Source organism: Scophthalmus maximus, chromosome 19, assembly GCF_022379125.1.
Source record: "Scophthalmus maximus strain ysfricsl-2021 chromosome 19, ASM2237912v1, whole genome shotgun sequence".
Classification (NCBI taxonomy): Eukaryota; Metazoa; Chordata; class Actinopteri; order Pleuronectiformes; family Scophthalmidae; genus Scophthalmus; species Scophthalmus maximus.
This window is the reverse complement of record NC_061533.1, coordinates 1,497,990-1,521,500: the sequence shown is the minus strand read 5'-3', so window position 1 is coordinate 1,521,500 and position 23,511 is coordinate 1,497,990. Positions and strand designations below refer to the sequence as shown.

Here is a 23,511-nt window from a genome sequence, read left to right as displayed (position 1 = left end):
CTTCTTCTTTTCCTTTCAGCCGTTCAGCTGTTTTTGCTTTTCTTCTGTTCTTTGTCTTCACAGCTGAGTTTTCCACAGTCTCTTCCTCCTCAGATCTGCAGCTTCTCGTTTTCTCCTTCACCCTCGGACTTCACTTGTTTTTCTCCTCCTGGATGTTCAGTCTTCTCCAGGTTGTCATCAGAGTCTGTGCGACAGCAACTGGTTCTTCTTATCTTTCTTCGCTCTGAAAGTCTTTCTCCATCACCAATCTACCTCTAAATTCTGCAACACAGACTGTTTAAATATGTGCAGTAGTAGGTGTTGTCAGCTTGCCTGTGGCCACGTAGGCCCCGCCCACCTCTGGAATTATTGTTGGTGTGAGTTGAAATTATTTTTAGATGCACGCAAACTCCCCCCCCCCCACTAAGAAAACTCCTCCACCTCCTCTCTGCAGCGCTGTGGGGGGAATCCCAGCTGCACCACCGGAGGAGGAGGAGGAGGAGGAAGGTCCAGGTTTCCTGGTCCAGTCGATCGAGCTGCATCAACAGTTTGACAAGAAAACTGGACACACACTTTCCCAAACACCTGCAGGTTACATGTTGAACATCTTCACTCACCGAGCCGACAGAACCCGAGGGAACAGATCTTTCTCTGAAAAAGATTTATTAATAATGCATCGTTCACATGGAGAAAACCTCACTTTCAGAGCCCTCGGGGGAATCACACACACACACACACACACACACACACACACAAACACACACACACACACACACACACACACACACTGATCTTTGATCTGAAATCAAAATCCAAACACCAAAGTGTCTCAAAATGCAAAAGCTAAGAGAAGTAAGAGTGTGTACATGCTGTTACACAACACACGCTTGTTGCCAATGACTGTATATACAGGAGGACGAAATGTAAGCTCCCACAAGTGAAGCCAAATCATCTTGATCGCCCCCTGGTTTCTGGCTGCAGTATACAGGTCATAAGCCCCGCCCCCTCAGTGTCATGTGAGGTAGTTCCTATTATCCTGATGATTGTTCACGTGTTCATGTTTCTGACCGTCTTTATATAGAGTCTCTGATCGTCTTTATATACAGTCTCTGATCGTCTTTATATACAGTCAGTGATCGTCTTTATATAGAGTCTCTGATCGTCTTTATATACAGTCTCTGATCGTCTTTATATACAGTCAGTGATCGTCTTTATATACAGTCAGTGATCGTCTTTATATAAGGTCACTGATCGTCTTTATATACAGTCACTGATCGTCTTCATATACAGTCACTGATCGTCTTCATATACGGTCGCCGATCGTCTTCATATACGGTCACCGATCGTCTTTATACACAGTCACCGATCGTCTTCATATACAGTCACCGATCGTCTTCATATACAGTCAGTGATCGTCTTTATATAGTCAGTGATCGTCTTTATATACAGTCGCTGATCGTCTTCATATACAGTCGCTGATCGTCTTCATATACAGTCGCCGATCGTCTTTATATACAGTCGCCGATCGTCTTTATATACAGTCGCCGATCGTCTTTATATACAGTCGCCGATCGTCTTTATATACAGTCGCTGATCGTCTAATATACAGTCGCTGATCGTCTTTATATACAGTCGCTGATCGTCTTTATATACGGTCACTGATCGTCTTCATATACGGTCAGCGATCGTCTTTATATACGGTCAGCGATCATCTTCATATACGGTCAGCGATCGTCTTCATATACAGTCAGTGATCGTCTTTATATACAGTCAGCGATCGTCTTCATATACAGTCAGCGATCGTCTTCATATACAGTCAGCGATCGTCTTCATATACAGTCAGCGATCGTCTTCATATACAGTCAGTGATCGTCTTCATATACAGTCAGTGATCGTCTTTATATACAGTCAGTGATCGTCTTTATATACAGTCAGTGATCGTCTTCATATACAGTCAGTGATCGTCTTTATATACAGTCAGTGATCGTCTTTATATACAGTCGCTGATCGTCTTTATATACAGTCAGTGATTGTCTTTATATACAGTCAGTGATCGTCTTTATATACAGTCAGTGATCGTCTTCATATACAGTCAGTGATCGTCTTTATATACAGTCACTGATCGTCTTTATATACAGTCTTTGTGTCCTGCAGTGCCCCCTTGTGGCTCAGTGTAGTTTTAGTTAATCAAGTGATTTTATATTTTGATCCTTTTGTCCACAGAAACTTTGATAACCGACACCGAGCGTTGGTCCCATTTATAAATGAAGGATTGATGTTAGGAATATTTTCACAACTTTTAAAGCTCAGTGTGATCTGACCCTCAGATGTATAACAGAGCGACTAACTACCTCTGCTCTACATATTTTTATAGGAAAGACTTTTAATGCCTGATTTTTAACTGGTTTTAAATTTAGTCAAATGTTTATGTCCCTACATCTATTGTAAAGCACTTTGTAACCTCGTGTTGATAAGTGCTACAGAAATAAAGTCGTATTAACACTCGGTTGGTTTCAATCTGCTCGTGTGATTTTGTTGATTGTAATAAAAAATTAAAACAGCAGTTTTTCTATGGAACAAATCACCTGAAGCCAAATACCCCAAAAAAACATTGAACAGATTTGCATCGTGAGCAACATGATTGTTTTCAGTTCAACTATTCACTCGCAGCCACAGAGATTATCATTTAATTTTTCTCAACATTTATCGCAGCAGGTTTCTCACATAACTTTCCATAAATCATTACTGCTGATATGAGGGGATTAGAGACACAGAGGCTCTTGACAGCTTATACATACTTTTACATTCACCATCAATCATCCCATTAAAGGCTCGCAGCGCGTCGAGCTGTGCCAAGAACGACTCTCTAAATAAGTGTCAGTATTTTCCCTGTTTGGGTCCGTCGCTCCGGGGCCGCGAGCGAGGCTTAGGACAAATTACAGTGATGAATTTATGGGATAATAACTCAAGATCTCTGATTTATTAATTGTTTTTGCCTCCAGTGGTTCAAATGGCAAATTGTCAGATTTTCAAATAAAGCCTCGCAGCCTCATCCCCCGACCTCCCTGACCCCCGACCTCCATGACCTCCCTGACCCACGACCTCCATGACCTCCCTGACCCTCGTAAACCTCCTCCTCTCCGACGGAGGTTAGAGTCATCATTGTTTTTTTACTGGAGGTAAAAGTAGAACATAGTATTTATGCAAGAAAGCCAAACATTCATCAGAGGTAATTTCAGGTTAAGTGTCCTGCCCAAGGGCACTTCAGCACACTGACTGGAGGAAGCAGGGATCGAACCACCAACCTTCCAGTTAGTGGACGACCCTCTCTACCTCCTGAGCATCAGTCGCCCTCAACGACCTGATGTTGAATGTATTCAGACAAAAGACTGAATCACAGACGCAAACAGACAGTAAAACCTGTATTCTGTGTACTGACCAGCAGAGGGCGACTCACGGGTTGTTTCTATAGAAGTCTAAGAGATTCTTCGCTCGTTGGTTCTTCGTTTCTTGGTTGGTTGGTTGGTTGGTTCTTCGTTTCTTGGTTGGTTGGTTGGTTCTTCATTCATTGGTTCTTTGTTTGTTTGCTAGTTCTTCATTTGTTGCTTCTTCGTTCATTGCTTCTTCATTGGTTTTGCGTTTGTTGGTTCCGGTTTGGCCCCTGAATGTGTCATTCTAGTTGAAGCGTTTTGTCTTTTTGTGTTCAGACTCAGAACTTTGCTCAGGTTAGTTAAAGATCCGGCTGATCCGCCTCAACCTGCGAGTATACGACCATTAACAAAAGTGTTGCTTCATTCGTCCCCAGAAAACGTCGCCTGTGGACAAAATCCAGCGATTATTTTTGTCACCACAACATATTTAGGAAAACATCAGTAAAAATATACAAGGATGATTTTAGGATCGTCGTCAGGATGCAGATCGTCGCGTCTCCTCACGTGATGTTTGTGCTCGTGGCTCCTCAGGCGGCGACCACAGACTCTCTCCAACAGCTGGAATGTTTCAGAGTCGCTTTGATCGGCTGCACGCAACACACACACACACACACACACACACACACACACACACACACACACACACACACACACACACACACACACACACACACACACACACACACACACACACACACACACACACACACACACACACACACACACACACACACACACACACACAGTTAGCTGGATGTAGACACATGTCCATCAAAAATAGGGATGTCAAACGATTCATTTTCTTGATCTATATTTCTTTTCCTGTTTTTTTAATAGTTAATTGCGATTTTTCAATATGTTTAAAATGTCATCAATTTGCATTTCAAGGCAGTTTTCAAGCTCCATATCAACGAGTGTCTCGATTGGGAATCAAGTTCATAAATTCATGTCGGTTCCATTACACCTCGGAACTCGGAATTACCGGCCTCCGAGTCGGAAGTTGCGACTGGGACGGTCGGAGGAACTTCATGACCCCAACTCAGAGTTCCGAGCTCGGAGCCGGAGCTCCAAGGTGTAATGGAACGCAGCATTAGACCCGGGTCTTCCACCATGTTCACTTAACCATATCGCTATCGTCAACTTCTTCGATGTAAGTTTCATCCGCAGGTCTGCGGTCGACTCACAAAAATAGGGCTTTGGCGAAGCAGCTGCCCGCTAACGTTAGCTGCACCTGAATGTTTCGCCTGTAGGTGCAAGCTCAAACTCAAAGTACCTCGGAGATGGTGAAACTCCCCTTGACACAAGATGCAAGCCGGCGCTGGTCTTGAGTAACCAACTAGGGAAGCCAGGTAGGGACAAAAAAACGCACAATTAAAAAATGATTAGCGTGACATACTCCAACTTAAACGGCGATGAACGCGTTACCGCTAACATCCCTAATCGAAACACAACAAGACGACATCCTCAGCTCCTTCAAGATACACAACAACAACAACAACACACTTGCTCCACAGTGGGCGATAACACTGTTAGCGTATGAATTTATTACGCAGTAACTCTTAGTTTTGTTGTAAGTCGGGTTGTTTGGGGCAAACGAGGAACTTTTTGTCTCTTTGCACTCAGAAGCCAGATACAGACACAGAATCATAAAAAACATTGGTGTTGTGTTTGAATTGTGTTGTGATCTAAACTATGCTCCTGTAAAGTTATTAAGGTTTACTTCCTGCACTTTGGTGCCATGAACCTACTTACCTACTGTGCTCCACACAGACATGTAGAAACATTCAAACAGTTATCTCACAGTTAATCTACTCATTTCTAAAGTCTTCTCTAGTCAAATGACAGTTTTTTCTCCATGATTCAATCTGTCAGATGAGCGTTCTCTCTCGCAAACTCCTTCCCGCTTTTCCTTCCAACACAAATATGTTTTCCCGCTGCTGCTGTTAGAACCATCACCATGACAACACAGCCACGTGTCACGTACCACAAAATTAGAGAAGCAGAAGTTTCTCACGTTCCGAGTCAAAACTGGATGTTGGATCATCTCCACCAAATACTTTGTGCTAAAATTAACAGCGAGCGGAGCTGGAAGAGAACTTGGTCCAACTCTCTACCTGGTTAATTAAGTCGCAGGCATCTCTGCACTTTGAACTTGCTCCAGTTCCCGAAAACCGCAGGTTTCACGTCGTCCAACTGCCTCCGAGTGGATCTGCTCCGACTGGGATCCGGGGAGGGAGTGTTGGAGGTGCAGGCCCTGGCCACAGGGGACGAATACTTCACTGATGTCTTTATGTCTGAGCCTATTTTTATTAAGGCGCATGTTTTCATATGTCCACACCCACCGCCAGCGAATGAGACGCAACAACATTGAACACGACACTAAACAGTTATGAAACTACTACTCATTAGGGAAGAAAATCAAAGGCCAAGTTCATCATTAAGGAATCGAGTCGGATATTTTTTATTTTCATACACAAACTAATACAAAACAAAAGAAATAATATAAACGGTATGATTCACTACAGTTATAAGTATATAATAAGTCCAGCATGTTGGTGTAATTTACACTAAACACAAAGTGCAACTGAAGTTCAAGGGAATGTCGACAGTGTATCTGTGTTCCCAGACTCCATGTTCCCAAAGTTTTAAAATCACTAAGTCCGGTGTTTTCAGGATCTCAAGCCCCGGTCATGCTACGTGCCTGGACTTGATTGTTCCCAGGGTCTTATATTCTTTCATTCCTAGATCTCTCTGTTTCCGTACCAATGATGTTCTGGGGAAGAGGGAAACCCCAGCGACAGGGGAGTCGATTTGGGAAGACAACTGAATGAACAAAGGTACGAACTAACAAAGGTAGAAACGACCAAACAAACAAAGGTAGGAACAACGGTAGGAATGAAGGTACGAACGCAGCAGCAACGAAGGTACGATTGAAGGTATGAACAAACGAACAAACAAAGACACGGACGACAGTAGGAACGAAGGTACGGACGTAGCACGAAAGAAGGTACGAACAAACGAAGGTACGAACAAACAAAGGTACGAACGGAGATACGAAAACCAAGGTACGAACCAACGAAGGTACGAACAAACAGAGGTACGAACCAACGAAGGTACGAACAAACAGAGGTAAGAACCAACGAAGGTACGAACCAACGAAGGTACGAACGAACAGAGGTAAGAACCAATGAAGGTACGAACGAACAGAGGTACGAACCAACGAAGGTACGAACAAACAGAGGTAAGAACCAATGAAGGTACGAACGAACAGAGGTACGAACCAACGAAGGTACGAACCAACGAAGGTACGAACAAACAGAGGTACGAACCAACGAAGGTACGAACAAACAGAGGTACGAACCAACGAAGGTACGAACCAACGAAGGTACGAACAAACAGAGGTAAGAACCAATGAAGGTACGAACGAACAGAGGTACGAACCAACGAAGGTACGAACCAACGAAGGTACGAACAAACAGAGGTACGAACCAACGAAGGTACGAACAAACAGAGGTAAGAACCAACGAAGGTACGAACAAACAGAGGTACGAACCAACGAAGGTACGAACCAACGAAGGTACGAACGAACAGAGGTACGAACCAACGAAGGTACTAACCAACAGAGGTAAGAACCAACGAAGGTAAGAACCAACGAAGGTACGAATGAACAGAGGTACGAACCAACGAAGGTACGAACAGAGGTACAAACGAACGAAGGTACGAACGAACGAACGAACGAAGGTACGAACGAACAAATGAAGGAACGAACAAATGAAGGAACGAAGGTACGACCCAACAAAGGTACGACCCAACAAAGGTACGAACAAACAGAGGTACGAACCAACGAAGGTACGAACAAACAGAGGTACGAACCAACGAAGGTACGAACCAACGAAGGTACGAACCAACGAAGGCACGAACGAACGAAGGCACAAATGAACGAAGGTACGAACCAACGAAGGTACGAACCAACGAAGGTACGAACGAACGAAGGCACAAACGAACGAAGGTACGAACGAATGAATGAAGGCACAAACGAACGAAGGCACAAACGAACGAAGGTACAAACGAACAAATGAAGGAACGAAGGAAGGAACGGAGGAACGTGACCATGACATCAGTGATTCGGAGCAGAAACGACCAACATCTCTGTTGAATCACGGACAGGAAGTGATGAGTTCTACTGCAGCGGATCAAGAAGAAGCATGGAGACGTGGTCCCGGGTCAGTTTGACCTTCTGGTGAAGTTAAAGCGTTTGGGATCTTTTTTTCTCACGGCAGCGAAGCATCTGGGAACATTTCACCTTCTCGTTGCCAGAACATCTGTCAGCTTGATGTGCGATGCTGCGGGAGCTTCTGTCGGTTGCCTGCACCGGCACGGAATCGGAATACCGATGTGTTGGTTCATCGCTGCCGAGAGGAAACAAGAGGCGGAGGCACGTTGGAGCTTGAACATCACTGTTATTAGAGCTTCATCATGTGGATAAGTGTTTCCCCGCAGCTGGGATCGGTCCAGTTAACACGCAGCCCCATTGTCTGTCTGGAGGAAAATTCCACTTTTATTCACCGGAATTGTTTCATCCAACAAAATTTTAAACGCCTGATTTCCTCTCAGCAATGTGATTCAACCAGGTTTCATCATGGACATTAATTATGGATTCACCCCAGTTGTACATTTCAGTTTATTTCCATCACTTGAGTGTTTCAGTTGTTCAAACTGGGCTCGATCTTGTTTCTTAAAGGTTGAGTTGATTCTAACGTTCTTGACCCTTCACTCACAGTTCATTTGAAAAAGACGAGATCAAATGTCTCTGTGCTCACATGTACAGTATTTCAATAATAAACTCTTTATAGCTCAGCAGTCGTTCACTTCACTCGGTCACCAAATCTCTCTCCTCACAGAATCAGTCAGTCAATGCGTCTGATGTGAACACGTTAAAAAACATTGTTAAAGGAAGAGATCACATATTCCTGGCTCCGCCCCCTTTGTCCAGATTCTGTCTTGCTCCATGTTCAGTCCTTCCATCGAGTTTACTGGAAATCTGTTCAGGATCTTTTCATCCTGCTGACAAACAAATAAACCAATAAACTAATTAACTAACTAACTAAGTCAGTAGCTAAGAGTCAAACCAACAGACAGTCAGCGGACAAACAAATAAACAAACCAACTAAGTGACTAGCTAGACAGGTAACGACTAACTAATTAACTAGCTAGCTAGGTAACTAACTAGATAGGTAGCTAGCTAACAGTCAAACCAACAAACAGTCAAGCAGACAAACAAATAAACCAACCAACTAACTAGCTAGCTAGATGGGTAACTAACTAGATAGGTAACTGACTTAAAGACAAACAGACAAACAAACGGACGGGGGTGTGAACGCAACGTCCTCGACGGAGTCAGATATAAATAGAACAGAAACAGAGCAGCCGGTGAAAAGCACGAGGGGAGAAGACACGAGACGTAAATGTTACTTTATCGTAACGTTTACAACTATTATAAATATAATAAACCAACTGTACAGCCGTCGGTTGAAACAGGAAAACGTTTGGGATCTTTCTGAAACTGTTGGACTCTTCGCCTCCTCAGCATCAAGCGTCTGATCTAAAGAGCGCCACTGTGTGTACTTCACGTCGTCATGACGACTCAGCTTTTAACTCTGCACACCATAAAACAGACGCCGATGAAACAACGTCAACACAAAAAGCTGCTGATTGTATTTTTTACAAATCTTATTTTCATTAAATACCAAATGCAGAACGTAAAACGTGTGTCTGAGTGTATATGATGCTGAGTGACATGTTCCTTCATCACCCTACACACACACACACACACACACACACACACACACACACACACACACACACACACACACACACACACACACACACACACACACACACACACACACACACACACACACACACACACACACACACACACACACACACACACACACACACAAATTCCTGTTTTAAAACTCATCCCTGTTGCTATGGTTACGCCTGCTGTCCGCACGACTCTGGAGTTTTTCCAGCCTCAGTGTCATATACGGCACCAAATGTGGATTCATCTGCCGGAAAATATTGTCCACAACAACAACAACAACAACAACAACATGCACATGGACTCCTCCTGTTTGATTGAATAAAAAACTACAAACTACAGTTTGTCTTTCTAAAGATTTTCAGTTGGGACACGACGTGTCCGGAGCCGAGAGTCACAGAACAAGTAGGAAGTGACGTCACTGGTGTTGTTGTTGTTGTTGATGTTGTTGTCGTTGGCGGTCGCTAACCGACTGTCGACCCCACTTTAAACCGACAACAGTGGAAAAAGACAGTTTGTGTTTTTTAAATATCCTCAATCTGAGACGAGAGTGGGGAGCGGCCGCTGTTTGAAGCTATTTAATGTTTTGTGTCATATTAAATTAACACTTATGTGTGTGTGTGTTTACAAGTCTAATTACAGACTGCCATGGCGACAGGGAAACAAACAGCTGATTTACCTGCATGCAGGCTGCTAATGGGGATGATTTTGGAGCTATTTTGAAAGTGCGCGGCCGCTCCCCGGCCTCTCGATCCTGCAGCAGCTCGCGCTCGGCTCCAACGACGGCACCGTGAAGCCCCGCGGGCGTCGGCAGGATTTCAAACATGCACTCAGGAGGATTCTGCAGCGTTCAGGTGCTTAAGACCGAAGCGCGGGAGCCCGAGAGCATCAGACTCCGACTTCTGACGCAAAAACAACAACTGTCAAAGTGGTATGTAGCCATAAGACGAGAACACGTCAGGTGTTGAAATGAGTTTGGAGCCGCTCTGAAGGTTTATGTTGTGTCTCTGCAGTTGATGAATGACTCGCGTCGGTTTACATCAGCTGTGTGAGACAGCCGTGACTGATTGATTGCCGCTTAAGTGCCGATTACCTTCGATCGGTATTTTGCTGTTGGTGTGCGTGACGCACGTTTTACGTGAACACATTCTCTCCATATGTTCCATATGCTCAGGGTGAGTTCAGGGCCACAGTCAGACTGAGCTCCCGTCACATTCCCAGTTTCTGTCAATGTCCTTCCTCAGCACTGACATCTATGTGTAGACCTGAAAAGAGCCAAATATGATTAATTCATTCCCACAGACGGATTATAAAACTGGACGTAGCCACTGAACATATTCAAACATAAGTCAAACGGGAAAGGTACCAAACACTTTTTACTTTTTTATCCTGAATAATGTTCATGTTCCGGCTGTTTTTTTTTTTTTAGAGTTTGGACTGAGCAGTGCAGTCACAGAAGTGGGGATGAAAGAAGGAACAGGTTCATTGGAAATTGCAAATATTGAACAGAAGCAAGCAGGTGGATGACGGCACAGAGGTAACGCTGCATAGATACGTACATGCGAGCTGGAGACGAGGCAGCACAGGTGGAGGACCAGGTTGTTCTGACTCGTGTTCCAAGTAAAATTCAACGTATGAACAAGAAGCTGGACGTGGTTCATTCGAACGTTAATTCCAGGGGGAAACAGCTGATCCAGATCTACATCTCTGTTCAGTCCATTAACAACTGGATGCTCTATTTGTACGTAGTCGTGTGTCATCTGCATACAACACAATAAAAGAAACAACTTTACGACCAATCACCTGCCATAAAACCAGCCAGGAGGACAAAACCAGAAAGATAACGTCAGCATGTTTCACCGGTGAACCTATACATCGACTGTCATATGAACCCAGAAATAAAATTAAAAGAAGAACTTGACATGACGCAAAACCTTGGTTCATACACTGTTTTTCTACATTCATAGAACGTACAAAAAACAGATGTGTTTCCCGTGGAAACAAAAGCAAACGGCGAGTTTGTCTCTTTGGTTTTGTTCTATTTGTTTGTGGCACAGATGAATTTCTTCCCACAAAACACCAGATGTCATTACAACGTTGTTTTCTGGACTAGACCCGTCAGAGCCTAAATTTAAACCCTAAAAGAGTCATTCAGACGTAGATGAAGACGTCTTCTCAATATCTGTTCAATGCACTTTGCGGCGTTGGGTTGTGATTTGACTGTTTGCACGTTTCCTTTAGTTGCTGTGCGCTGAACGAATGATTGTCATCGTGGCAACGATGAAACATAATGACTCCGTGACAACAGCAGGGATTGGAAAACGTGGTCTCGCGTTTAGAAAAAAGAAGAAAGCATGCGGTTTGATAACCTCGGGACTAAACTTTCTGTTTTCGTTAAACGAAAACGTATTTTTAGGAGATGAACCCGCGTCGTCCTCGACTTCCACACCTTCACTTTCCACCACAAGCTGCTTTGTCTCTCTGCCCTCGGTCTAATCCTCTGCTGTCGAACAAACGCGGTTCTCTCACTTTTCGTGCAAAGAGCACATTATGTTGCGTTTCAGAGGCATCGTTCTCCCGGGCTAAACTCTGCCTGGGTTGATGCAGAGGACACAAATACAGCCAAGAAAAACAGACGGTAACACAGAGACAGCCGAGGTACAGTACACCGGCCCCGGGCGGAATATTTGTGGGAGGTGGAGGTAGCGTGCAGGACGCCACACAGGTTGTAACAGTGTGGGAAGAAAACCTCAGTTATGAAAACCACTTACTGTACCTGAGAAAAACCTCACACAGGTGTACGCTGGGCTCAGTGAACTCAGGTTCAACTCACACTCGGCTCCCTGTGTCGGACACAGCCGCGTCCCGTCTCAAGGTTATTCACGTTCATGTGCATCTTGTTTAGAGTTCATCCAGTTACTGACGCTCATCTGCGTCCAAAATGTTCCCTCTTCCCAACAACGCGTTGCAGCTCAGTTGATGGAATATGTAATCCCAAATTCTGCTTCTACCCGCAGGGGTCCGCTCCCAGCTGGACATGCTCAGAAAACCCCCAGTGGAAGACGTCCAGGAGGATCATGACCAGATGCCAGAACCACAGCAACTGGCTTTCTATTACTATTCATGGTCAAGGTCTCGTCGGTGTTGTTCCGAGCTGCAGCTATATACTAATGTAGTCCTCCTGTTTATTAGGAACTGTTTTAAAACCAGATTGGACACATGACAAGTCTGGAACAGCAAGAGGAAGTGAAAATCCCATTCATATTCTGAATCAAGCATTTGGATTATTAGTCATAATGTCGTAACCATCCGAGGTCGACTCAATACGAGGTCTGAAGAATGAATCGCCTGTAGAGGCCCGAAGTCCGTACGATATCATCCTTATCGTAGAGTAGCACTACACTACCCACAATGCTAAAATGTAACATCGACGTCTCTGATTGGTTGGAAGTCATAGGAAAGGCTTTCGCAATGGTTTATGGGATAAGTAGTTGCTTCACTCTTAAAATAATTATGTACACAGTCTTGTACCTTGGACTTTTTCAATTAGTATTTTGCTCAGAATAAAAAAGTATTTCATGGTAACGATTCATCCCGTGGTTCCAGGCTTCAAGCTCTTTATATGAGGATTTTATGAAAAGTCAATGGAGAGAGAGAATCAGATTCACTTCCTGGAACCGGGAGCCGTTCTAAAGTGGGCGGGGTCACGGTTGAGCTCAATATCTGCTTTCTTATATGTCACGTTGACCTAAACTCTTTTGTCCCAGTCAGGATCCTGTAGAATGATGGCGCTGGTTTTCCAGTGATCTGATCGGTCGGTAGTTGGACCAGTGACTGGCTTTGATCTGTTATCTGGAACTTGACCTGCGGAGCACCGTGCCCGTTCAGCATCAGTTACTGTGGTGATTTACACCCGGTTAGAAGAGAACCAGCTTCGTAGGACGGAAAAAAAGATAAACCCGAAGTTACCTCGATAACCGCAAACCCTGCTTCGCAGTTCAGGCCTCAGCTGTCCCTGAAGGCAGCACTCCCCAACAACAGCAGTGCTTCAAACTTGAGCTTGTGAGAGTAAATTTTCCTGTGAACTTTCTCTGAAATTTACCACCGGATTTAAAAAGCAAAGTGAAACAGAGCCAAGAAAAAGACACAGGAAGAAGACGGACGCGTAGCCATGGCGCTGGAAACCGATTCAGACGTGAAAGAGAAGTCGTTATATCAGAAACAAATTGGATTCGTGGGCGACGAGTTGGAGAGGTAAGACCGCGCTGACGTACCGTTTTCTTGGTGACACAAATAAACAAAAGATGAGTTTATAACTGTAGATTTGCCATTTAGCTAATGAGCTAGAAGGATGTTGTTAGCATTAGCATGGGCTTGTCCTCTTCAGGTGACAATCATGTGTCTTGAAATTATTTAATGAGAAAAAAAAGGATCTATCCGATTTAGCTCAGCTTACCGGGTTAGGGTTAGTTGCTATCTGAAGTCGAGGTCACTTAGATCAGCAGTTTAGTGGATCACCAGCAGAGGGCGCAACTTTGACCATATGACCAGAAAAAGGAGATGATTCTTTCAGATTTTCACAATAAAATGATAATGCTCACTGAACTAATTTGCAAGACGGTTGAATGGAAAAGAAACGTTTGGATAAAGCACAAATATCTATATTTTGATTTCTAAGGATAAAAATCACAGGGCCCGCCCATAACGCCAGGTTTGTTTCAAAAATGTACTAAACAAACGTGCGTTAAAGGAGTTCCACCACATTCCTGTATCTAATCATTTAAGGAAACTGCCTCAAAGCCTAATTCTCACTGTTGATTTCATCTTGAATAAAAACAAGCCCGCGTGTCCCTCTTCATCGTGCAGATGTCAACTCAAATGTGACGAGCTGAACAAGCGGAACAAGGACCTCGTCTCTCTGCTCACAGCGCTGGAGGAGGACAAAGAAGACATCGCCGAGTACCTGATAGCCAAGGAGGCCGAAGAGGAGAAGAAGGTGGAGGAGTTTGCCGAGCTGCTGCAGAATCAGCAGCAGGCGGCCGAACGGGACGTGGTGGCGCTGAGGCTGCAGCACGGCGAGGAGCTGCCGGAGCTGAGCGACCGACTCCAGGCAGAGAGGACGGTTCAGGGTGAGACGGGCAGGAGCCCAACAGACGGGAGGAAGTGAGAGGGATAGAAACCATAGTGTGTTAGAAAATGTAATGTTCCCCCAGCAACTCGACAGTCATGTGGTGTTTTGTACATGGAAGTGGGTGGTGGTAGCAGCCGGGGGTTTATCCACATGGAGAACACGAAAATGCCCACAAGAGGGACCGGCAAGGTTCTTCCATGCATGAGTTGAAAGAGCTGGATGAGAAGCAGTGGGTGAAGCCTCCTCTCTCGTTCCCTCAGTGGAGAAGCTGCAGAAGCAGAGGGAGATGCTGACGGAGCGGATGTCTCTGGAGAAGCAGCTGGTCGCTCAGAGGGAAGAGCACGGGGCCGAGATCCAGAGCCTGACGACTGAGAACGAGGAGTAAAGTGACGGCGTCATGCCGAGTTGTTACTTTCATACGTGTGGGTTTGTCTGATGCTTCACAATGTGTCCGAGAGCTCCATCACTGCCCCCCCGTCCTCCGACAACAGGGTGGCCGAGGAGAGGCAGACGATCCCGGACGACTGCGTGGAGCCGCCGGCGATCCAGATGATGCTGCACCGGCTGGAGGTGATGGAGGAGATCGACAACCTGCGAGAGCGAGAGCGAGAGGCCACGCGACACTGCGACATGGACAAGATGAGGACGGACATCGAGAAAGTTACCAGGCGGATCTTGGCCCGCACCACGGTGAGCACTGTTGATCCGGAACCAGAGATCTGACAGGCAGGATCGTCCATATGTCGATATGTGAGGGGGCAGATTTGAAAAATCAGACGAGAGTCCAACCTGCACTTGACTTGGTACTTTAAAAAAAAAAAAAGAATAATCTTAAATCAGTCCATTATGGTAATTCAGTTCTGGGATTTTTCACCTGCAAGAGACAAAATCCGGCTACAGTTAGTTTCTTTGTCATTTTGAATTCTTCCTCCCGTGCATTAGATTATTCATAGGTAAAAATTCACACTCCTCCAAACACCATTTCCAAAATCACCATTGTATCAGCTGGTGTTCAGATACAGAAATCGCGTGTGAAGTTTGCTCACCGGACTTCGTCTGTTCCTCAGGAGGCGGAGCAGCTGACGAAGAAGTGCAAGCAGCTGGAGGCGAAGCTGAACAACTGGAGCGTCACCCACGAGTGCTCGCTGGGCGAGGAGCAGCATCTCAGGTTGTGTGAACGATTCAGAGCCACGCTCGTGTCAGAGATGAAGCAAAACCTTGCGTTGTCACAGCTACAGCGTCATCCATGGAGGGTTGTGGGGGAACTCGTCTTGACCCGTCTTAACCACAGATCCACACACGGACTGACCCGACTACCTGGTGTGTTTTTGCGTCCAGACAGCGCCTGGCCCCGGTGTCGGAGGCGTGCGGGCAGAAGTTAACCAGAGTCGCCAAGCTGGTGAGGCAGCGGAGCAGGAGGTGGCTGCTGCAGGGCGACATGAAGAAACACGCCCACGTCCTCCGAGACGTCCTGACGGTAAACGCACAGTCTGGACCGGCAGCGTCGGACTGCTCCATACGACACTTTGCAGAACATCAGCCGTGGAACACGGATGGATTGTTCCGTTTGGCTGGTTTCAGTCCTGACAGACAGACATCCCAGTCACGTGTCCAGATCCTTTATCAAGGATCTTAAACCAAATCAAAATCATCCACAACGGTCAACTCCTCAAATACAAATTGCGCATGGCGTTCGTTCAGCCACTGTTATGCTCTGTTCTGGGACCTGGGGTAGGGAGAGCACATCTCCCTACCTCAGGTCCCAGAACAGAGGTTGAAATTGATTCATTTTGACTCTAGTGGTCCTGACTGAAGTCCAGGTTTTGGAATTTTAAGATTTACTTCCAGGAGGTTGTTTTTTTGATTGTTGATGTTCCCTTCCCGAACCAACACTGACATACAGACACACGTGGACAATTTATTTCCACAAAAAGAGATAATAAGCAGAAAGCAATAAAGGCCAAAGCAACAAAGGATTCTAGATTGTCAAGAGGGAAACTTAGGAGTCCAGAGAGGAAACGAAACAGGAAACCGAAAACGGTGAAACCTGAGGCCAACAACAAGAGAAAACAATGCTAAAGAAAAAATGTCCGTTCATGTACTGGAGGGGTTTTGGTCACTGTAGCATCAAACTATTTGAAGTTGAGTGAAAAATTTGCTTTGCATTTGGCGTGAACCTGAACGCACCATGATCTATGAAGTCAGCTGGCGTATTCCAGCGTTGACGCTCTGGTCTCCTCCTCCGTCCTCTGCAGGACTCGGACGACACGTCGGAGACTCGGCACAAGACGCTGATGCTGCTGGACCTGATGGAGAGCACCGCCCACGAGGGAACAGGCCCCGCCCCTCAGGACCCCACCGGGAGGGGCGGTCGAGGGCCGACACCCGAGCGCTCCGACTCGGAATCACCCTGGTACTTGGATCTCTGTGATCCCGCCTCTTGAGTTTCGATGAGCACAGACGTGAACGGATGTTTCCGTTCCCACCGGTGACCTTTGTGAATCTGTAGATTAAAGAAACAGTTAGCATTATCCTGTACATACTGTATTCCTGCTGCGTTCCATTAAACCTCGGCACTCGGAGTCGAGGTTATCGTTCCGTTATAATCTCGGAATTCTGAATTACCGACCTCATGAGTTGGAAGTTGCAACTGGAACTGGAAGGTCGGAGGAAATTCACCGCCCGAGTTCTGAGCTCAGAGGTTTAATGTAACGCAGCAATATATTCCATTGTTTTTAAATACCAAATCTATTTAATGAAATGAAAAAATGCCCAAAGGGACGTCCTCAGATGATTAATATTTTTGTCTGAGCAGCAGTCTGAGGTCATGTGATCACTTTGTGACTCGAATCAATTAACTGTTTATAAAACTCACCGGGTCCAGAAAGTGTGTGAGGCCTGTATTCTGTGTGCTGACCAGCAGGGGGCGACTCCACTGGTTCTTCTCCCGTTCGGCTTCAGAGAACGATTCCATCACATGAAGATGATTAACTCTCGTTCAGTCTGAACTTTACGTACATTTCTCCTCTTCTACTGCAACTTGGACACGTTGTGTCATCACAACGTCAGGTTCAATTTAACTGTTTGATATAATTGAGACCTGGGGGCAGATCTTTACCCCCGGTGTCTCTCTGGGACCCGGGGGCAGATCTCGGTCGTGGTTGGTCTCCCTGGAAACGGGCGTGTGTGTTGTGAAGGTGTGTCCGAACACAGAAACACACACACACGAACCTGTGAACACGCCCACGTTCTGACACACGCCGTGTCACAGAGGACACGATGGACGAATCACAGCAGCAGACAACACCGTAACCACGGCGATGATCACTCTGACCTTTGACCCCCTCACTCACGTCTCGATCAGCCACTCGTGGTTTTCATTTCTTCAATATTCTGATGGTCCCTGAACACGCGAACCAGGTCGTCGCCATTATATATATATATATATATATATATACATACACATATGTGTATATATGTATATATGTATAACATGAAATGTGCAGGACGAGTGACCTGAGGACGTAGAGGTTATCAGCTGCTCGACAGGTTCAAACCTTTTCAGGCAAATTTTTGGTTTTTGAAAAATGGAAAACCAAATCAGACGGCGAGGTCTCACAGTAATAATCAGATCTGCTTAAATATCTGTTTATAGATCAAAAACTCGCCTCTTCAACATCCGACGGTCAGAATTTTTTCTCTTGGAAAAAAATATTTAATGTAATTTCCGTAAAAATAAAAAATAAAACACGTCAGCGTCCGGGTGCAAAAAAAATACTTAAATGTTTTATTTCTTTTCCAACAAAAAATAAATTAAAAAGTGGTTTAGTTTCCATTTACAGTCGTGTTTTTACAAACTGATTTAAAACGACTGAACTAAAAAAACTTTACATTTAAGGAAACTAACTTTATCCATTAAAGTTCTAGATAATTTAAACTCAATAAAAAAAGACAAAAGTTTATAATTCGAAAAGGAATTTATTCAAGTTTAACATAAACATACAAACATGTGAAAGTGCAACTTTTGCTAAAACAGTATAAAAATATAAAATCATTTATTTTACATTGCACAGTAAAAACAGGTCGAAGCCTTAGACATAAAAAAACTGGACAGTAACTTAAACAGTCACATTAATATTTGTGATTTAATCTTAATAATCTTTTTAAAATATATATTTTTTATCAATACAGTGAGGGAACATCTGCTTTGTAAAGTGCTTCAGGAAAAGTTCTGGTCATTTTCAGCTGCCGACGAGAGAAAGTTCTGGTTTTATTCGTCCAGGTTTTCAGGAATCTTTCAGATTTGTGAAACTCATGATTCATCTCGTGTTTGGACTCAGGAATCGAACCTGGTTCACTGGAGCTGAGGAGGGAAGACGTCAGGTGGGTGAACGGGTCCGTTACAGTCGGCAGCAGTTTGTATCAGAGTCTGAGTCTGAACGAGAAGGTTCAGGGAATAAATTCACAACAGGATCCAACATGAAACTGCCTTTTCTTTTTTTTCTGTAAGTGCCTGAAGCTGCAGGAAGATGAAACAGGAAGAAGACGATGGCGCCACCTGCTGAGATTCATCTTCTGTTTGTTTGAAACCGTTCAGTTAAATGTGACGAGGCAGGTTAAAGGTCAAGTTCACCGCGACGCCGCTCCTCCGGCGTGTCAGCTGATCACGTCCGAGTGGAATTTGAAAAATAAAAACAGGAAGTGATGTCACTCACGTGATGTCAGGCCGACTCCTTTTTGTAGGTGAGCAGGAAGATGACGATGCCGGTGAGCAGCGCAACCATCATCACCACGGACGTCAGGAGGAAGGCTCTGCACGCCGGCCGGCCCGTCAGCCGGAACAGAGCGCCGCCCACGCCGCCCACGCCGCCCACCTGGCCGCGGCCCCCGACCGGCGGGCTGGGAATCCCCACGTCCAGAGAGCGGTCTCTCGACCTCTGTGCCCTCTGACCCCACCGCCCGTGACCCTCAGACGACCTTAAAAGACAAACGGAGAGCGTTACCGTGGAGTCCGAGGACCCATGATGCTCAGCGACTGGTCAACTAAAGATGTAGCGTCACACGTTAAAATCATATTTTTTTCATCCTGACCTTTTGACCTCCAGCTTCCCCTTGTTGCGGAGGTAGCGGATGCTGTAGACCCTCTGCATGGCGGCCGGCAGGTACGACAGGACGTCCGGGTCCGTGGGCAGCCTGGGCAGGCCGAGGGCGGGCAGGGGCGTGAGGCCGCGGCACAGCGGGCACTGGATGGCGCCGGGCTCAGCCGACTTGACGTTAATGCGCGCCAGGCACTCCAGGCAGAAGGTGTGTCTGCAGTGAAGCATCTTGGGACAGCGGAAGACGTTGTTGAACTCGCTGAAGCACACGGCGCACTCCAGGTCGGGGCTGGCGTCCTCGGGGCACTGCGGCGGTGGTGACAGAGAAGAAGGGAACAGGTCTGGGGACGGGATGATGATGGAGACCTGGAGGGAGGCGGGGGCGGCGCCGGGGTAAGGGTTCGGCACGGGAATGAAAACCGAAGGCGGAGTCTCCAGTCGGGCGCCGAGCACCGATCTGAGGATGAAGACCGGGTCCGACTCCGGGAGCGGCGAGACGCCTCGGTCCAGGTTGTGACCTCCATCTTGCTCTGACGAGGCCTCAAGGGGGGGAGATGCATTATGGGAAGCGTCGCCATCGCCGGGCGTCGACTGTGGATGTGAAGCGGTGACGTCGCCAGGTCGAGAGTTCAGGTGCGTCTCTCCTCCGGGATTCATGGCGGCAGCTGCTGGAGAAACGGCCGGAGGAGACAAAGGGAAGTGACGGTTAGTTCAGCAGTCGACAGTGAGCATCAGTGATGAAGATGATGATGATGAAGAAATCGCTCCTCGTGCAGCCTCATCAACGATCACTGTACTGGAGGAGAAACATCATCAACAGGATTCAAATCTCACAAACGTCAATGAAACTAAACGGTGGCGTTAATATTGTAGTATGTGGCCAAAAGAATGTGGACGGCCCCGTCTTCAATCAGCTCCAAACCTTAATCGCTTCAAGTATTTTCTATGAAATAAAAGTCAAAATTCTCTGATTTCAGCTTCTTAAATATGAATATGTTCTGGTTTCTTTGCTCCTCTGTGACAGTGAAGTGAAGATCTTTGGTGTCGTGGACAAAACTAAACATCATGTTGAGGTTTAGGAAACAATCTAAATTTTTCACCATTTTATGAAATAGACAACTTTTTACTTTTGGCGGTTTAAATGATGTTGTTATTTTTTCGTCGTCTTTGGACATTTTGTTTTCTAGTTTTTATTCGTAACGGCCATTTTGAAAAGCTGCTGTATCGATAAAGTTTTTATTTTTAGGGAAGGACGGTATCTTGAATATATTCGATGTATCGTGATTTGCTGCACAGGAGAGGTATTAAAGTACCATATCGCCACGACCACAGACAGTCACTAGAAAAATTGTAAAGGCATAAGATTTGCTTGGAAGTTTGAAACCGTTCATGAATATTATTAGGATTAAAGAATGTTTTATTACAGACGACTAGAATCATCACACTGGTGTGATTGTCTGCATCAAAGGGTTACATTGTGCATTTAACACACACACACACACACACACACACACACACACACACACACACACACACACACACACACACACACACACACACACACACACACACACACACACACACACACACACACACACACACACACACACACACACACACACACACACACACACACACACACACACTATGTATGAAAATGATGCACAGGACATGTGGAATATATATGACTTTCCAAAAAGGTCAACAGAAAACCTAATGGGTAATGTATTAAAAAAGAGAACCCTGCACATTATCACTGGTCGTGGTTACATGTCCTCTAGTTTGCATAAGTTCAGTTGCAGCGGGCAGCAAGCAGCAGAAATTTGCATCGTGGCTTTCATTTAAAAGGGGGGAGATATCATGCAAAACAACATGGCCGCCTGTTGTGACACGCAGAGCAGGAATCACCAGCTATGACCACGACGACCTCATCATCTGTCATTTACTGGTATGATGTGTAATATATATATATATATATATATATATATATATATTGACATTGTGCATCTTTGCCTCAGATTCTTTCTAATCTGCTGACGCAAACAAAACCCTGGAGCTTGAGGAAACTTCTCCAACAACAACACCACCACGATGATATGTTATTATCATGTCAACTTCATCTCCTGTCAGTTCCTCCCACCTCTTCATTAGATCACCATAAATTATTGCAATAAACTAGATTATTGTCATTTTAAGACCATTTGTTTGGCACCGACTCATGTGAGCATATATTGGTCCTACACCACTTGTGATCCAGAGTTTAGACAGAACGAGCAATTTGAAGACACGGTGCCTTCAGAACAATACTATAAAGATCCATATTTTCTTACATTTCACAGACCAAACCAGTAAAAGATGAATCACACGACGAGAACAGATGACAGGACAGAAGCTGCGAGACTTTGCTGGACTGTGTCAAGTTCATTCTCATGTCAACACACACACACACACACACACACACACACGGACACAACAGCTGTTATCAAAAACTATTGTTTTAATTTTCATGTATCGTACGATAAGTGGATAACGTAATCATCGTGACTGGCCTACCTGTCAATCATGTTCACTTTTGACCAAGACACTTCATCTGTTCATCATTTAGTTTCCACAGAAAAACTTAAGCAAAAAAAAAAAAAAACTTTCTACAGGTCAGGCATCAAAATCCGCCTCTCTCCCTCTCTAAAAGTTGCGACACCAAAGTCCATGCGAAATTGTGCAAATTTACAATTCATACCGTCATTAGAAAAACTTCCACGGCAAAAGCTGGTTTAAAAATATATTTTTTTAAATCTGTACGACTAGTTTTTTAATTCGGCACACATGCAACACCAGAATCTGACTGGTTTTCAAACTCTTTTCTTGCGTGGGCAGATACAAAGCAGGAGCCAGTTCCACCCTGTGTTCACTTCTAGGCTACAGTAAAACGCCGTTTCCTTCGGCTTGGCGTCACATTATCGACAAACCGTCCATGCCGAATATGACGTAAGACCCAATCGATTAGTAAAACGTCTACATTAAACTGTTGACTTACTGTTTTGCATTTGCACGTGAAGAATAAATGTAAAATTGTCAAGTTTTTTAATGAAGTTTGGCGCGTAAGCAGAAAAACAACAACAACCCGCTTGTTCTTACCATTGACGGGGCCGCTCCGCTGCATCGTCCGGTCGGTGGAGCCCGAGGTTCTTTTAGAGTCACCACGTCTCTCTCGGTCACTCCGGTGTCTGAGGAGCCGAATGAAAAAATCAAAAGAACGAGGAAACGGTTTAGTCAAATCACCTGCTGGTCTGTGCGGCGGCTTCCGGTCGGCAGGTGAAACACACCTGAGCCAGGTGAGGCTGATTAACTGACCTGGGGCATCCGGGTCTTTGAGCCCGGACGAACACGGAACACTTCTCTTTCCTTTTGTAAATTCAGTTTGCATGTTTTCGCCACAACTGTTTTGCTAATTGGTCGACGCGACAGGCATGTTAAGCTTGGCTAGTTAGCTAGCTGTTAGCGCTAACAGCTACCGGCAAAAGAACAACCAGCTGAGAAACGTGCTCCTGACATGACCGTTTATAATAATTCTATTTCACCGGAATTCTGCAAATTGAATGTGACGTATAAATATATATTCGGCACGAAATGTGCACAGCTCACATATTCAATTTCAGATTGTTAGCAGGGGGACGACCTTTAGCACAGAACAAACTCTTTGTTTGTTCTCCAAAATATTTGGTCTATATTTTTAGACCAAATCAAATTTTTTTTTCAATTCTCTGTTGGACTGTTATGGTCAAGGCCCCAAGTGTAGATGCTCAGTTTCATTTTAACAGGAAACTGTTCCATTCAGATACAAAGTTCTAGGAAATATATATATATATGTCTTTGGTCCAGACATATATAAATATATATATATATATATATATATATATATATATATATATATATATGTAGATTGTCAGGTAAGTAATCAAGGGGTTAAAAACATAGTGAATTTACTTTTTATACTCCACAAACATCATAAACCCTAAAAATATAAAAATGAAATTGGTTGAGAAATGTAAA

The 23,511-nt window shown here is 44.9% G+C and overlaps 2 protein-coding genes and 1 long non-coding RNA gene across 5 annotated transcripts; 1 reads left to right on the top strand and 2 right to left on the bottom strand.

The window, feature by feature from the left end:
• Positions 1–2,652: 2,652 nt before the first annotated feature.
• On the bottom strand, positions 2,653–5,675 carry LOC118314508. 2 transcript variants are annotated; one of them, XR_004794664.2, is made up of 4 exons: positions 5,395–5,675; positions 4,684–4,746; positions 3,915–3,997; positions 2,653–3,794 (listed from the first exon to the last, which is right to left on the bottom strand). It is a non-coding gene; the product is annotated as an uncharacterized LOC118314508 (long non-coding RNA). The 2 variants fall into 2 exon arrangements; XR_004794663.2 differs by having other exon boundaries at positions 5,525–5,675.
• Positions 5,676–13,015: 7,340 nt separating this feature from the next.
• LOC118314507 (early endosome antigen 1-like) lies at positions 13,016–17,252 on the top strand. The gene is made up of 7 exons (XM_035641005.1): positions 13,016–13,488; positions 14,101–14,363; positions 14,626–14,746; positions 14,857–15,055; positions 15,433–15,533; positions 15,704–15,842; positions 16,621–17,252. Exons 1-7 carry the CDS (start codon positions 13,406–13,408, stop codon positions 16,807–16,809), a joined length of 1,095 nt encoding a protein of 364 aa, XP_035496898.1. The 5' UTR covers positions 13,016–13,405; the 3' UTR covers positions 16,810–17,252.
• LOC118313856 (E3 ubiquitin-protein ligase TRIM33) lies at positions 17,104–22,777 on the bottom strand. 2 transcript variants are annotated; one of them, XM_035639805.2, is made up of 4 exons: positions 22,597–22,777; positions 19,457–20,129; positions 19,081–19,342; positions 17,104–18,728 (listed from the first exon to the last, which is right to left on the bottom strand). In XM_035639805.2, exons 1-3 carry the CDS (start codon positions 22,619–22,621, stop codon positions 19,087–19,089), a joined length of 954 nt encoding a protein of 317 aa, XP_035495698.1. In that variant the 5' UTR covers positions 22,622–22,777; the 3' UTR covers positions 17,104–18,728; positions 19,081–19,086. The 2 variants fall into 2 exon arrangements, with proteins under 2 accessions (XP_035495698.1, XP_035495699.1); XM_035639806.2 differs by having other exon boundaries at positions 17,104–19,342; positions 19,457–20,126; positions 22,597–22,776.
• Between the last annotated feature and the right edge of the window lie 734 nt (positions 22,778–23,511).